Here is a 16,964-nt window from a genome sequence, read left to right as displayed (position 1 = left end):
TAACATTCCTGGCCTCTCTACCCACTAGATGCCAGTAGCACCCCACCCCCTCCAGTTGTGACGACCAAAAATGTCTCAAGACTTACCAAGCGGGAGGTAAAATCATTTCCGTGGGAGCCTTCCCACTACCCCAGTTGAGAACCATTGCTCTGTGTGTATTAGGAGATTTGTTGATAGAGAATATTTTCCAGATTTTAATTTTACTTTAAAATGTTTTGTCATGTTTTAGGTATTTTGGTGTAGAATAGGCTTTACTTTTAATAACTGTGATAATGAACTGGGACCACATGTTCTAATTTGGGGGTAAAAGTGAGGACATGGTCTTTAATATGAAAATTCAACTTTATGACCTTTGGATTCCCAGTACGGTGTTTTTCAGACTACAGATGGGGAAGGACTTTTTAGTGAGTCAGAAATACACATGCAAGAGTGTATAGGGTCACAGTGTAAAATGTATTTCTTACTTTGGAATAACAAAACACAATTGAAAACTAACTGCTGGCCTAGTGAATATGTATAAGCCCAGCGATCCCTTTCGAACTGAAATAGTCTAAACATATACTTCATAGTAGTAGGTGTTTGGCAAGGCCAGCTAAACTATTTAGTTAGGTTAAACTTATCAAATAGTCCTTGAAATGCGAAACATTCAAACTTGTTCATTGCAGTAGATTTGAGACTTTCTTTTAACTTTGGTTTCTGGTGCGTATCATCTTGTTTTCGAGAGGAGGAAGCTCTGACCTCCATCACATATTTTAGAACATTCTTGGCACGTTACTTTGTGGACTGTTCCTGCCCGCCCCCTGCACAAGATGCTGAAAAAAGACAGTTCCATTTTAATTGTTTTCTTCATCAGCATGCACACAGAAGTCCTGTTTTTCATCAGTTGGTATTTATTGTGTTAAATTTGTAGAAAATTATGCTTTATGGAAGAAAGGGCAAGAAACGTTTTGTGTATTTATTGAGACCTTAACAAATATAAACATAAACACACCTAAAAACCTGCTTGTTCTCTTTCTGTAAAGTTCATTTGAAAATCATAACCTTAAGTTAAATTATAGCTTGTGGGGAATACATTAAATGCAACAATCTGCCATCACTAAGTTGTGAATTCAGCTGTTAATAGGAAATTCTTGGCTTTCTGAAATCTATCAACACTTCCGATCCCTAAAAATCTGCCTTAGTTTCTATTTACTAAAGAAAATGCATTTGTGTTTTGAGTTATTTCGTTTATTCAGTGGCTACGTTTAAAATACTGAAACACTTCCAGAAACCAGGTTTTTATCTTTTCAATAGCAAGAAAACATTTCAGATTTGAATCATAATGTTAGAAACTCTGTCATAGGATAGTTTTTTTCTCTAAGGAAAATATTAATGATTGTTCAAAAGTTATTTATATACCAATTCATCTATTTTCACAGTGCAGGTTTTTATATCCCTGTGTTTTCTATTTAGATCCTATCCAGTAGAGATATTCAAGGTATTTTCATGGTAGTTTCAGGGAAAATTTGTGGTTATTTTTTTTCCCTCTGAGTTGTATCACATTCTAAGATTTATATTTGCAAAAGATTAATGGGTGTATCACAGAAGAACTCACATGTTTGTAGTGCTCTTATATATTATTATGTTATTGAGCTGCTATGAAAGCAGGTATAGAAGATAGGTAGAGTTTAGCATTGATTCAGAGCTTTAATGAAAGGTTGGTTTAGGGAGCCAGATTGCTAGCTAGTACTGACCTTTAGAAGTCGACTAAGTAACTGCTAGTTTCGATTTGAGAATAAAATTTCTTTATAAGCTAAGGATATGAAGTAGTGTCATCAGAACCTAGGTACAGAGTTGTTCCTTCATTAAAGTTAGTTTTGAGACTAATTATAAATTATTTTTTCATAGGTTAATATACAGCTTCCTTATTCATTCCATTAATAAACATTTATTTTGCAACTACTACTTGCTACATACTATGTTCTTATTCATAGGCCTTTAAAGTTTTATTCTAATCAATGATATCAGCACTACATTGTTCTTAAATAATAAATCAAGATAATAGAACATTCCATTATAGTCGTCTATACCCATATTGAGGTGTAAAAACCCAGCAGTGTCCCTTTCAATATAGTTTTTTTTTGTGTAAGTACTGAACTATTCCAAAAGGTGATTATTAATAGCTCTTTTGAAGGAGAAAATACTATCATTTTAAAAGGATGTATTCATCTTCCGGTTAGAAAGAGACTTACTTGAATCTCATCATTAAGGAATGCTAAATGGTACAGGTTGGAGTAGCATCTGAAACTTCTTCAACATTACATTCCTCCTGCTCAGTAAAATAACTATTTTGTTTTTACAAACAATATTTTAAATTGCCTGAGTTACTAAAGAAATTTCTGGAGCAAATAATGAAGCTACCAAAATATGAAGATCATTTTTCCTAATCTTTAATAAGCCATTAAACTGTTACTTTTTTCTCATCATTCTATAGAGAAAAAATGAGGCTTTTGGAGAGAGATTACTAAAAAGTCAATTCAGTAGGATATAAAATTAAACTTCATTAAATATTTATTTAATATTACTTCACTAAATGTATGCCTTAAAAAAGAATGCCTTGCAGTGTGTAATATGGTCACTAATTTAGTATAAAGTGTTTTTAGAAATCATTCAGCTTCTCACAGATTTTAGAAGGGGTTTGTAATATTTGTAAATAAATAGATGAAGCTGATCACATATTTTATAGTTTGTTTAAACAAACTATACTGTTAATTGATAACTCTTTTAAAGGTTGGATTTATGACATGTATATATATTTATTGCCAAGTTATGTTTACTTCTATTCCAATTCAGATTGGCAAATTCTTTGAGTTCAGAAATAATAAAGGTAATCATTGATGATCTTGACCTATCTTGGCTTCTCTTGGCTCCTGTGTGGAGGTATTAAGAACTGTGTCATCTGTTTTATTTTGTGTAAGGAAAAGGGTGGTGGTATAAAATATCTGATATCATCCATATTTTTAAATCATCACAAAAAATCCTGATTACTTATCAGTGAAAGACGTAAGAATAATTTATTGTTTTTTGTAACTTTTTTAAAGGTGATGGATGTGGACACACTGTCCTGGGCCCCGAAAGCGGAACCCTTACGTCCATAAACTACCCACAGACCTATCCCAACAGCACCGTCTGCGAATGGGAGATACGTGTGAAGATCGGGGAGAGACTGCGCATCAAATTCGGTGACTTTGACATTGAAGATTCTGATTCTTGTCATTTTAATTACTTGAGAATTTATAATGGAATTGGAGTTAGCAGAACTGAAATAGGTAGGAAATTTTCTTATAAATTTACATGTAATACATCATTACCTCGAGTTTTAAAACAAAAGCAATTTTTGATGCTTAACGTTGTATAACTGCTGCATAGGATGGATGTTATGTGGGAAATTGTTGAAAACGTGGAAATCTCACATTTGAATCTTCTTTGGGGAAGAGAAGATTCTTGTCCGTTTATTTTTCTAATCAGCCTGTGTTTGGTACCTTTCCAACAAGATGTTGCTATGCTACTTCCGAGGAGGAGGAAGTTATCTCATTTGTTTGTTTTTCTTTGATCATTTTATTTGCAGTTGAAGAATACAAGTATAATTCAGGCTTAGGAGGCAGTATATCATGGTGATTATGGCATGGGTTTTGCATCCAAACTTCGTGGTATTAAATCCTAACTCTGCTGTTAGTTGCTGTGTGCCCTTGGGCAAGTTACCTGACCTCTCTGTTTCCTCACTTTAAAATAGGAAATGGACTGGTATATGTAAAGTGCTTAGAAAAATACCTGATACATAATCTATGCTTTGTAAATATTAGCTGCTGTTGTTGTTATTCTAAGTCCTCGGTTATGGCTGCTTATTAGAATCACCTTGAAAGACTTGCAAATCATACTATATACCTGGTCTCCATCTTAGACCAGTTGAATCAGAATTGATTGGGTGGGACCCATGCCTCAGTATTCAAAAAGCTTAAGAGAAAGGTACTGATCTCCAAGCCAAAGGTTCTCAACTTGACTACAAAGTATAATCTACCTTGTAGTCAAGTTGAGAACCTTTGGCTTGGAGATCAGTACCTTTCTCTTAAGCAAGAAAGGTGGAAAAATTTGTAAGGCTGTTTTGGTGAACTAATGTCATAAAATAAAGAACATTTGAATTCTCTTTGAGTTTATTTGGAAACATGTATGGATGCAAGTGTGTAAAATGTCTTTTAGAGCTAACATTAGAACCCAGTATCCTGTTCTTTAAGCATCATGTTCATCCTCTGGCCTCCTCTCCATCTCTAATCAAATCCTTCATCTCTTCTCTACTTTTTGGCTTCTTACCTATAAGAGGAACAGTTCCTGACCTGCCTCCCTGGCTGCTGACTGGTAACCTTTGTTGTCTCTTAGTCAGTTCTTGATTAACCTGGTAGTTTGATCAACCTGAGCAGATTGCCATGAATACGATCTTGGATAAACTTGTAGGAACTCAAATCACCTACAGATTTAGAAAACACTATTGCTATAACACTAATAGAAGACAAATGGATGTTAAATGCCTTCTGAGGAGGTGATGTAGGGAGTAAACAGTATCACCCGAGCAATCTTGCAGCAACAGGGAAAGAGGGTGAATCACGATCTGATCAAGGCCTTAGCAGTTCACAGGAAATAAAGGAGCTAGAGAAACACATTATACGTATCAACTATAAAGACTGTACAAGTATACCTTGTTTTATTGCACTTCACAGATACTGCATTATTTACAAACTAAAAGCAAGACCCCCCACCAGCAAGAAGATTCCAAGTCACTTTAGTGTGCTACTCACTCTATTGCAGTGGTTTGTGTATCTCTGAGGTGTGTCTGTATATAAATGGCATTTATAAAAAGAAAGGAAGTGTAGGAAACTGTCATACATTAAGAGGTCCATCTTCCAAAAGAAATGTGTAGACCTTGTTTGGATCTTGATTCAAGCTAACCAAATGCAAAATGTTTTTAAGATAACTAGAGGAACTGACATTCAGTAGTAGTCAAGAATGATTGTTTTGGGTGTCGTAATGTTATTATAATTTTTTTAAAGATCTAATTTATTAGAGACATTCTGAGGTTCAAACAAAATGTCTTGGATTTGTTTTTAAATATTTCAAAGGGAAAAAGGTAGGAAGGGGGGTTCGCTGAAACAAGAATGACACAGGTGGACCTGAGCCACGGGCACACAGGCGTTATACTCTCTCCCTACTTTTAAATGTTTTTGAAATTTTCCATAATGAAGAGGTTGTTTTTTTTTTTTAATAAAATTAAGAGAGTTATACATTTGGACACTTAAGTAGTGTCCTTGTTGCTAGAGGTTGAGTGACATGGGAATAATTTTGAGCACAGGTTTGAAATGGTTCACTGTTATCTCGGCGCAGCTCCAGGGCTCACTTGCTGGACGTCGTTTCTGCAGGTCGTCAGCCCTGCACAGGCCTCAGTCATCATCTGTACTCGTGGAAGATTAAACGGAATGTCTCTTTGCATTGCTTATGGTAGAGTAGGAGTACAGTAAATCGCAGCTATCCCTTATCTCCATTGTTTTGCCTTATTCTCTCTTCACCCACGTGAGTGGAAAGCAGCAGAAAGGTCAACAGGAGGAAGGAGTGAGGGATGATGGTTCCTATTGGATTTTAGTTTGGCTCCCCCATCACTACCGATCGTATATCCATGGTCCTCCATTTGGGGAGCAGTCTGTGCTTAGTGGTAGAAAGGTAACTATCTTGACATCACAGAGAAGTAAAGCTCATTCAAGAATAGTTGTTTTGATATTCTGGTTAAGGTAGATAAGCAGAGAATTACAGGGTAGAAACAAATAACGTTGTGGGCATCAAGATTCCAGTGATAATGGCAATGAATCCTCTTTTTCCTGTATCGTCCTTTCTTAACACCCCTTCCAAAATGAGGCAGAATCAAGTGAGCTGCATTTCCCTATAAAAGTGCTTACTATTTTGGTATAAAACTTTGGTTCTTTTTGTCTGTAACTGTTAATTTTAGGGATTTTTTTTCCTTGAAAAATGGTACTATGGAATAATCAACAAAAGAACGAAAGGGAGAATTGTTTCTCAAGGAATCATTTTTTAATAGATAAATTCATTAGGATGTGTTTTAATTGATAACGTACTTTTGGTTTACTTGGCAGTTAGACAATTTTTTTCTGTTCTCTCAGGAAGGGTCATAATGTGTAAAATCATTTAAATACATGAGTTTATTATAATTTTATGTAACTACATTCTAAATTGCTAAACTTTCCAGAAGTCTTTGCGAAATAAACTCAGTGTAATAGTACTCATTTTCACTGACAGACAGGATGTATTTAGTGAGAGTTAAGAGCGGCTGTCTAGATCTGAATCCTGTCCCTTTTTTAGGCAGATTAAAATGAGAACATTCCATTGTGCCTTGAATTTTACCTTTTTTAAAAAATTAATTTCAAGTGTATAAAACAATGTAATAGATTATGCTAAGTAAAATAAGTCTTTTTGATTATTCTTTAATTCCTGGTGTCTGAGACATAGTAGTTGTTCTAAAAGGTGGAAATTGAAGTAAAAAATTCATTTGCCATTAATCTTAACTTTTTTTATACATATACAAATATATATCTCTAAACTGTTGCACAACATGTTTTTTTCTCTCTTAATATTTAGACGTTTTTTCATGTTCGTCCATAGACAACTACTAGTATCATTTCTCCTGTGGATATTATTGACAATTAGTCCAAAGATGAAACTTAAAAACAAATATTAAAAGGGAAAGCCTTTGCTTATTTGTAAACTTTTCCCGATCTGCATATTTCTTCCTGAATTTTGCTTAAAATTTTCGTTTTTAAATGAACTTTTTGGGGAGGAGGAAGATTGTAGGTGGATATCTGAAAGAGAAGCTAAATATTTTAAAGCCTGGTAAGTATTAAAGGAAAATGCATTCTGTAGAAGGAAAAATGTAAAAGTACGTGTGTCTGTGTGTTCAGGTTTATATTGAAAGATATACATCCTGTCTTACTTCTTCACCCAAGGTAACTTGTAAAATGATGTCTCTTAAATCCTCAGATGATATTTGCAAAGAAGAAAACTGAGGTCCTCAGGGCTTATTTCATAGAGGATTCTGTATCTCGTGCATTTTTATTATTATTTCTCTTTCTGTATTGTTCGTCTGGTCTCTATGATATGCTTATGTCTTTGTATTTGAAGAGAAAAAAAGAAGTTGTCTTTCTCTTTACCACCAAACCTCTTGAAAAAGCTGCAGTGATGATAATTTTCTGTACTAAATGATGATAATGATTGCTAACATTTTTTGAATTCTTATTCTGTGGCAGCTTCGGCTACTAATGAAAATACCTGCCATGCAGGCCGTGCTTGCTAAAAGCCAGGTACTATTCAAATCCCTTGTATCAGTTAACTTTATTTACTCTTCACAAGAACTGTTGAGATAGATGCTGTTATCACCCCCATTTGCTGATGGGAAAATGGAGGCACAGAGAGGTTAAATAACTTGTCCAAGGTCACATAGCTAGTAAATTGCTCATAAGCAGGATTCAACATTCACAGTCTGGCTCTAGAACTCATGTCTCTTAGCGCAAGCTTTCGACATGCTTGATTTTATGGAATTCTACAAGAATCCTATATATTATTCCCGTAAAACATACAAAGAAACAGAAGATCGGAGAAGAAAAGCAACTTGCCCAGCGTCACCGAGGCAGAGTTGGGACTGGAACTGAGGTCTGACTGATAGCAAAGTCCATAATTTCAACCCCTCAGCTCTAGTCTCTTGGAGTACTAGATACCAGCTGTTACTCCTTCATCTTTTACTATGTGGCTGTTGAAACTAGCAACTTTTTAATGAACGTTGACTTTGTTCTTTTAGCTATTTATTTTGACATAATTTCAGACTTAATAGAAAAGTTGCAAGAATGGGATAATTTCCGTAACCTTCCACCCAGATTTTCTAAAACCATTTTCCCACATTTTCTTCTTTATCAACTCCCCTCCACACATACTTTTTTTTTTTTTTCTAAGTGGTTTGGAAGTATCAGACACGCACGCTGCCCATTACAGCTGTATGTTAAAATGTTTATTCTCTAGAAGTTTAGGACATTCTCTTCACATGATCACTGAACAGTTATCAAAATAGAGGAAATTAACACTGATGTAGTACTAACCTACAGACCTTACTCAAATTTCTCTCATTGTCCAAATACTGCCCCTTATAATAAAATAAATGATCAGATTATGTATTACATTCAGACAGTTTCTCAGTCTCTCCTTGTATTTCATGATGTTTTTGAAGTGTTTTGGGCCAGTTATTTTGTAGGAATTTCCTAATTTGGTTTGTCTGATGTTTCCTCATGATTAGATTCAGGTTATGGACTTGGCAGGAAAGCCCTAGAAGTAATGTTCTCAGTGCATTGTACCGGGAGGCGCACAGTGTTAGTTTGTCCCATGACTGGTGACATTAAGTTGGATCTCTTGGCTAAGGTGGTATCTCCCAGATTTCTACACTAGCTGTTTCCCTTCATAAGCGGCGTGCATCTGGTGGGGAGACTCTTTGAAATGGTGTAAGCGAACACCCTGTCACTCATCAAAACGGACACGTTAGTTTTGACATCCGTTAATGATTCCTGAATCTATTATGATAATGGTCAGTGATTTTCTAATTTCATCATTCCTTCTATGTCTATTAGTTTTTTTCCTACTGAAAGGGTGAGCTTTTCCTCTCTCCCATTTGTTTGTTTACATCAGTGTGGACTCATGGATTTTATGTTAGTCCATGGTTTATAATCCGTATGATTTATTTTGATGCTCAGATTGTCCAGATTTCCAGTGGGAGCCTCTTCAGGCCAGCTCCTATGTTCTTCTGTGACGTCCTCATCATTCTTTGAGTTACTCCCTTCTGTCTGGCACGGGGAATTCTAGATTTATGCTGTGCTTGCCCTGCTCCAGCCCTGAAATCAGCCATTTCTCAAGGAACCCTCGTTCTTTTTTAGTGGAAAATGGTATTAGAAATCAGCATCTGATCTTTACGTTGAGAGCAGCGTGCTGTCATGCTCTGTCAGCAGATAGATTTAGTAAATAGACGTATGTATATATGTACTTACATATACACATGTACACACATTATCTATTTTTATACTTATCTGCTGGTATTTATTAGAAAGCACGAGTTCATACTGCTACCTTTAATCCTAATCCAACATCACAGGGTTCATTCTATCCATCCCTCCCTTTTCGTATTGGTAATCACTCGGGCAGTGAGATACCTTGCTAGCTCCTGTTGTTCATAGATACTTACTTTACTTACTTGTTTGGTACTGTAGTACACAGAAAATAGTTTCAGAATTTCTAACCCGTGCCTCTAAATCAAAATGCCTGCTACCTAGAATTCATATTTTTTTAAATCTTAACCTGAGGACATATAAGCTAAATACTGGGTTCGAATTTGTCTGGGCTAGTTTCCAACCCCACCACCTCCTACCCTCCGCTGTGGTTGTTATCCATTTGTAATAAAGTTTGGTTCATGTATTTCTGTTCATATTCCATTTTAGGTTGTTTTCTCTATTGTTGGTTTTCTTTTTCTTTGTTGGGTATGTGAAACATTAACGTGGTTCTCGAAGGTAGAACTATACAAAAAGAGATGGTGACATTCTTCCTCACTGCACTCCATTTCTTCAACCCTTCTCACCTCCTCCCACCCCTGTAGCTAACCAGTTGCATTAATCTTTGTTTTTTCTTTTCTACATTTCTTTTTTGTACAAATGATACATTTATAGTTTCTTATTTCCCTTCCTTTTGCAAAGTCTAACTATTGACATTCTTGTCTACCTCCTTCTTCCCCATCTCCCAACAGTGTATCTGTTGGGAATCATTCCACATCAGTTCTTAGAGATACTCAGTCCTCATTCTTTTCACTGCTACATAGGACTCCATAGCGTAGATGTACTGCCGTTGATCGAACCGTTATTTTATATATGGGTGTATAGATTGCTTCCAGTGTTTTACCGTTATAAACAATTCTGCAATAGATAACTTTATACGTATGTGTTTTTGCATTCTTGGAGGTGTATCTTCAGAGGAAATTCCTGGAGTAATTACTTGTTCAAAAGGTAAATTACATATAGCTTTGTCAGATATTGCCAAATTTCCCTATACAAGGGTTATGCCAATTTGCATTTCCACCAGTAATGCATTAAAAAATGCTTGTTTCCCACAGCCTGGTCAAGAGTATGTTGCCATGTTTTGCCAACTGATAGGTGAGAAGTGGTATCTCAGTATAGCTGTATTTCTCTTACTATGAGTGAGGTTGAACGTTTTTGTTTAATATGTTAAAGGTCTTTTTTTTTTTTAATAATCTTTTTGTCTGTTCGTGTCATTTGCCCATTTTTCTGTCAAGTTTTTTGGCCTTTGTTTCTCTCATGTGATCTATGCTACAAACAAATTCTCCTAATTTGTTTCCTAGTGTTTTGACTTTGTTTATGGTGCTTTTTTATAGTGGGGTTTTTTTGCCATGCAAACTTTTCAAAATATAGTAAATTTATTAGTCTTTTATTGCATCTGATTCTGAGTCATAAATGGAAATTGGAAAGCTTATTCCTACATCCTAGTTGAAGATAAATTTACCCATGTTTTTTCTAGTACATTTATGTCATGTATTTAGATTTCTGGTCCATTTGGGGATGTTCTTTTGTATGGTATGAAGTGTAGAACTAATTGTATCTTTTCCAGATGACTAATCACTTATCCTAGCATCATGTATTTAAAAGTCTATCTTCACCCCGACTGTTTGAAATACTACCTTTATCATATACTCAAGTTTTGTATGTATTTAGGTTTATTTCTGGGATTCCTATTTTGTTCTACTGGTCTATCCACATATTAGAACCTCACAGTTTTAATTTAGAGGCTTTATAGTGGTCTGATTGGGCTAGTCTGTCTTCATGGATATTCATTTATAGTTCTGTGTCTTCTTGCCTGTTTAGTTATCCATAGAAGTTTAATATCAAGGTAAAAAAGAGTATTAGTAGTTAGATTTTGTATAATATCAACTTCATAAAAAAGTTTGTTGGTATTTTTATTGGGATTATGTTGCTTATAAATTACCTTTATAATATTGAGTCGTCCTGTTCAAGAACAGGGGCTACTTTTTTTCTTTTGTTCAAATCTAATGTTGTTGTGTTCCAGGAGTGTTTTAAACATTTTCTCATGTAGGTTTTACACATGATTCTATTTTGCAGACATCACTGCAAATAAATTTGAAAACCTAGGCGGAATGGGTAATTTACCAGGCAAATACAGTTTACTAAAATCGAACACCTTAGAGATAGAAATTATTTTATCTAGGAATTTAGTTCATTTATATTTATTTTTATTTTTATTGATAAATGTGTCTAAAACTATGGATTTTATTTTGAGCACATCTTTAAAATTGACGTACCACAGACTGATTTATAGTTTTGTCAGTTTTTTAGGAATTCTATAATTTTGGTTTGCATTTACCTTTTACCCCACGATGTTTATTATTGGGTACATAATAGATTTATTTCAAGTTGGAAATTACTGTTAATAATTTTTGTGTTTGTTATTAATAATTTTTAGTTGTATTGCATTGTGATCAAAAAATACTGTTTGTAATATTTCTTTATTGTTTGAACTGTATTTATAATACTCTTAAATTGTATACTACTTAAAATTGAGTTTATTGAATTACAGTTACAATGATCTTCTGGATATTGAGTGCGCTTATGTTTAACTTTAAACAGTCAACTCCAGGTCAGTCATTTCTTCAAGTCAGTGTCCAGATCTTAATGGATAACTGAAGATTTCAGATCACATACGCATACTCATAAGCTGAATAATTGTGATTGACACAGTCCCTGCTGCTAAAGTCTGGATCAATGTCAAAGTTAGTCTTATTACAAAATTTATTAATGCACTGTGGTTCCCTTTTGTTAAGTACTGTCTTTTAAAACAAAAACGCCCCAATCAGCTTATACCAAAATGCCTTTTCTGGTTGAGAAAACAAGCAGTAAATATTTCATTGCCTTTTAAATGTCTAATCCTTTACATAGTAAACTGTATTAAATTGCAGGACATTGTGCTTTAAGGCTTTAAGGCTTTATTTACAAACTCTACACTGATATCTGAATGTTGGCAGTAATACTCTTTCCTTGCAGTTTCTCAAGGGACTGACCACTAAATCTTCCATTAAAAAAAAGTAAAACATAAATTAATCTACATTTCATTAAATATTAGAATCACAAGCATAGCTATAGCTGTAGAACATTATTGATATACAGTATATATGTTCATACACTACAGCAGTCATTTTTTAATACATGTATATATGTATAAGAATTGGTAACCCACTCATCCGTTCTTGAATTTATCACCCTGATGTTTCCCAGGCTCCCCTAGGACCAGAGGAAATACATTTCGAAAAATGGCATGAAGGGGCAAATGTCTTCCTAGAACACAGGTTCATGTTTTGTTTTGTTTTTTTATTCCCATCCCCTACCCCTCACCCCGTCTGATTTGGCAACCATCAGCTTGTTCTCTGTATCTATGGGTCTATTTCTGTTTTTTTATTCATTTGTTTTGTCTTGTTTTAGATTCCACATATAAGTGAAATCATACAGCATTTGTATTTGTCTTTGACTTATTTCATTTAGCATGATGCACTCTACATCCATCATGTTGCAAGTGGCAAGATTTCTTTCTTTTTATTGGGGAATAATATCCCATTGTGTGTGTATCTTCTGTGTGTGTGTGTATTTTGTGTGTGTCTGTATGTGTGTATGTATCTCTCCTAAATCTTTTTATCCATCGATTGATGGACACCTAGATTGCTTCCATATCTTATCTATTACTAGTAACGTTGCAATGAACAAAAGTGGTGCATAGGTCTTTTCAAATTAGTGTTTCTTTCTTCACATAAGTACCCAGAAATGGAATTAGTGGAATGTATGGCAGCTCTATTTTTAATTTTTTGAGGCATCTCCATACTATTTTCCATAGTGGCTGCACTAATTTACAATCCCACCATAGTGTATGAGTATTCCTTTTTCTCCACAGCCTCACCATTTATTTGTTGATTTACTGATGATGGCTATTTGACATACTCCTACGGTAGGTGATACCTCATTATACCTCATTGTGATTTTAATTTGCATTTCTCTGATGATTAGTGATGTTGAGCATCTTTTCATTTATCTGTTGGCTATCTGTATGTCCTCTTTGGAGAAATGTCTAGTCAGGTCCTCTGCCCATTTTTTAATTGGATTTTTTTGTTGTTGTTCTTTTGTGTTTTTGTTTATTGTGGGTTTTTTGGTGTTAAGTTGTATGAGTTGCTTATATATTTAGGATATTAACCCCATATTAAGATGTATCATTGGCAAATATCTGCTTTCAGTCATTAGGTTGTCTTTTCGGTTTGTTAATGGTTTCTTTGCTGTGCAAAATCTTTAGTTTGGTGTAGTCCCATTTGTTTATTTTTTCTTTTGTTGCGCTTGCCCAAGGAGACATATCCAAAAAGATATTTCTAAGAGTAATGTCAAAGAATTTACTGTCTGTTTTCTTTCATGTCTTTTATGGTTTCTGGTCTTACATGTAAGTCTTTAATACATTTTGAGCTTAATTTTTGTATATGGTGTAAGAAAATGATCCAATTAAAATTTTTTTGCATGCATCACTATTTTCCAACACCACTATTGAAGAGACTGTCTTTACCTCACTGTATATCCTTGCCTCCTTTGACCATATAAGTGATGATTTATTTCTGGGCTCTCTATTCCATTAATCTATATATCTTTTTTATACCAGCATTATACTGTTTTGATTATTGTAGCTTTATTCTATAGTTTGATATCAGGGAGCTTGACAGCTTCCGCTCTGTTTTTTTTCAAGATTTCAAGATTTCTTTGGCTATGGGGGACTTCTGTGGGTATAAATTTTAGGATTAGTTCTAATTCTGAGAAGAATGCCATTAGTATTTTACTGGGAATTGCCTTGAATCTTTGTATATATAGCTTTAGGTGGTGGGGAAATTTTAACAATATTAATCCTTCCAATCCATGAACAAGGTATATTCTTCCATCTGTTTGTATCTCCTTCAGTGTCATAGTTTTCGGAGTACAGGTCTTTTCACCTCTTTAATTAATTTTTTTTCTAGGTATTTTGTACTTTTTGATGCAATTGTAATTGGGATTGTTTTCTTAATTTCTCTTTCTGATCATTTGTTATTGGTTTATAGAAACTCAACAGATTTCTGTATGTTGGTTCTGTATTCTGAAACTTTACTGAATTCATTTTTAATAGTTTTTTGGCGGAGTCTTTAGGGTTTTGTATATGTAGTAGCTTGTCATTTGCAAATAATGAGAGTTTTACTTCTTATTTCTGATTTGGATGCCTTTTGTTTCTTGTCTGATTGTTGTGGCTAGGACTTCCAATACTATGTTAAATAGAAGTGGTGATAGTGGGATCCTTATCTTGTTCCTGATCTTAGAGGAAAAGCTTTCAGCTTTTCTCCATTGACTATGATGTTAACTGTGAGTTTGTCATATATACCTTTTATTATGTTGAGGTACGTTCCTTTTAAACCCCCTTTATTGAGAATTTTATCAAAAAAGGATGTATTTTATCAAATGTTTTTTCTGCATCTACTGATTATTATATGGTTTTATCCCTTATTTTGTTAATGTGATGTATCACGTTGATTGATTTATGGATATTGAACCATCCTTGCATTCCTGTGATGAATCCCCCTTCTTCATGGTGTTTAAGCCTTTTAATGTATTATTGAATCCAGTTTGCTAATGTGGGGTTTTTCTGTTTGTTTTGAGAATTTTTGCATTCATGTTCATCAAGCACATTGGCCTATAATTTTCTTTTTCTTTCTTTCTTTTTTTTTTTGGTAGTGTTTTTGTCTGATTTTGGTATCGGTATTGTTGGCTTCATAGAATGAGTTAGGAAGTGTTTCTTCCTGTTCAATTTTTTAAAATATTTTGACAAGGATATGTATTAATTCTTATTTGAATGTTTGGTAGAATTAATCTCTGAAGCTGTTTGGTCCTGGACTTCTATTTGTTGGGAATTTTTCTACTGTATGGCATTTGCTGGTATTCTCGTTATAACCTAATGTATAATCATTTTTGTGAATGTTCCATGTGCATGAGAAGGTTTATTCTCTAAGATGTAAAGTTTTATAGGCATTCAGAAGATCTATCTTACTTATTAATACTTTTTAGGTTTTCTATATCCTTTATTCACTTAATCTCTCATGATTATGTTTCCTTTTCTTTTTCACTTTTGCATCTCCCTGGGGTTTTGCTTTTATAAAGGGGGTTGGAGTGTTACAGATACTTACCATTTTAATATTTTCATTTTGAATTGTGACTTCCAGCATTAGAAAGTTCCTCCTTTGTCAAGTTTGGTACTTTTTAGTTTGAGTTCTCCTTTGTCTGGCATCAAGATCACACACACAGACACACACACACTCACACTCACTCCTTATTTCTTACTGTTTTCATTTGCCTCGTATACCTGTCATTGCTCATCCCTTTATTTTTAGCTTTTTTGAATCATTTTGGGTGTGTTTCTTTGTATATTGTGGGGTCTTATTTTTATGAACCAAATAGAAAATCTTTTTTTTTAAATATAGCTTAGTTCATCTCATTTGCATTTTATAAAACTGAGACATTTTGTCTGAAGTTTATCATATTATTTTTATATTCATGTGTATATATTTGCTGTATTTATTTCTTTACATTGTTTCTGTCTCTTTTAGACTTTTTAGCTTTGTTCTGTTACCTTTAAATTTATGTCTTTTTAAATGCTTGAATTCCCTGTTGTCTCAGTCTTTTACTGGCTGTTTTGTCTATTTTTAATGGTGTCCTTTAACTCCTACCAATTGCCTGTAACTCCTACCTATTATTCATATAACATTCAGCAAACTATTCTGCATTTTTTCTTTTTCTCTTTCCCCATTGTTACCTGTCAGAATATAAATTAGTAATATTTTATAACATCTTATTCTTCAACTCTCCCCTTAACTTTTCTAAATCTGCGATGAAACATATTAAATGCTCACTGTCATTTTTTTTGCTCAAGTTCTTCCAGTCATACCTTGAGTGGATGAAGTTCACTTTGAATAGATTGATTCCTTAGGAAGGGCTTATGAGTGAAGAATTTATTGCATGTTTAAAGTGGTTTATTTTTAATGTTTTATGACCTTGAAACTTGAGGGATAGCTTGATTTTATATGTAAGTCCTTGATTCACATGTTTTCTTTGAGTTATGAAAAAATACTCTTCCACTATTGCCTTGCTTTTTTTTTTTTCAGAAGTCTGATACCAGTTGAATTCTCTTGCCCTTAAAGATATTTGATCTTTGAATAGAGGTTGTGAGAATTCTTTATTTACCTTAAAGTCTAATAGTTTCACATGGACATTGTGTTGAAGTTGATTATTATGGGTTAGTTTCCATTGGTATCCAGTGAGCTCTTTCAATATGTAGATTCATATATTCTTTTATTAATAGAAAGTTTTCTTGGATTATAGTTTTAATGTCATTCCTGTTCCGTTATCTTGTGTGTCTTTTTTAGACACCTTAATTATTGAAAAATTGAATCTTCTTTGCCATTTCAAGCACGTTCATTTCAACTACATTCTCACTGATCCTTTTTACATTTTTATTTACATTCTATTTGTTTTTTGTTTTTTTAATTTACATGCCATGCTTTATGTTTTCATTTTGAAACCAGATTAGATAAATGTGGACGTATTTGTAAAAGACAGAAGGCAAAGAGCTGGATAAAAGAGGTGGGCTTTAGGAAATGAACCCAGGGGAAGGGAAAACAAATTGGAAAATGAGGATTTAAAAAAAAATTTTCTTATTTTTCAATTACAGTTGATACTCAATATTATATTAGTTTCAGGTGTACAGCATAGTGG

At 33.9% G+C, this 16,964-nt stretch overlaps 1 protein-coding gene across 1 annotated transcript in view; it reads left to right on the top strand.

Moving 5' to 3' along the window:
* The window catches only part of DCBLD2 (discoidin, CUB and LCCL domain containing 2), a 77,076-nt gene that overhangs the window by 12,475 nt on the left and 47,637 nt on the right, over positions 1-16,964 (top strand). The window contains exon 2 of the mRNA XM_033088903.1: positions 3,081-3,308. Coding sequence (XP_032944794.1) covers positions 3,081-3,308 — 228 coding nt within the window. The remainder of the gene's footprint in view (positions 1-3,080; positions 3,309-16,964) is intronic.

This window comes from Rhinolophus ferrumequinum, chromosome 2, assembly GCF_004115265.2.
Source record: "Rhinolophus ferrumequinum isolate MPI-CBG mRhiFer1 chromosome 2, mRhiFer1_v1.p, whole genome shotgun sequence".
In the NCBI taxonomy this organism is placed as follows: domain Eukaryota; kingdom Metazoa; phylum Chordata; class Mammalia; order Chiroptera; family Rhinolophidae; genus Rhinolophus; species Rhinolophus ferrumequinum.
The sequence above is the reverse complement of the archived record's forward strand: the minus strand, read 5'-3'. Positions and strand labels throughout refer to the sequence as shown.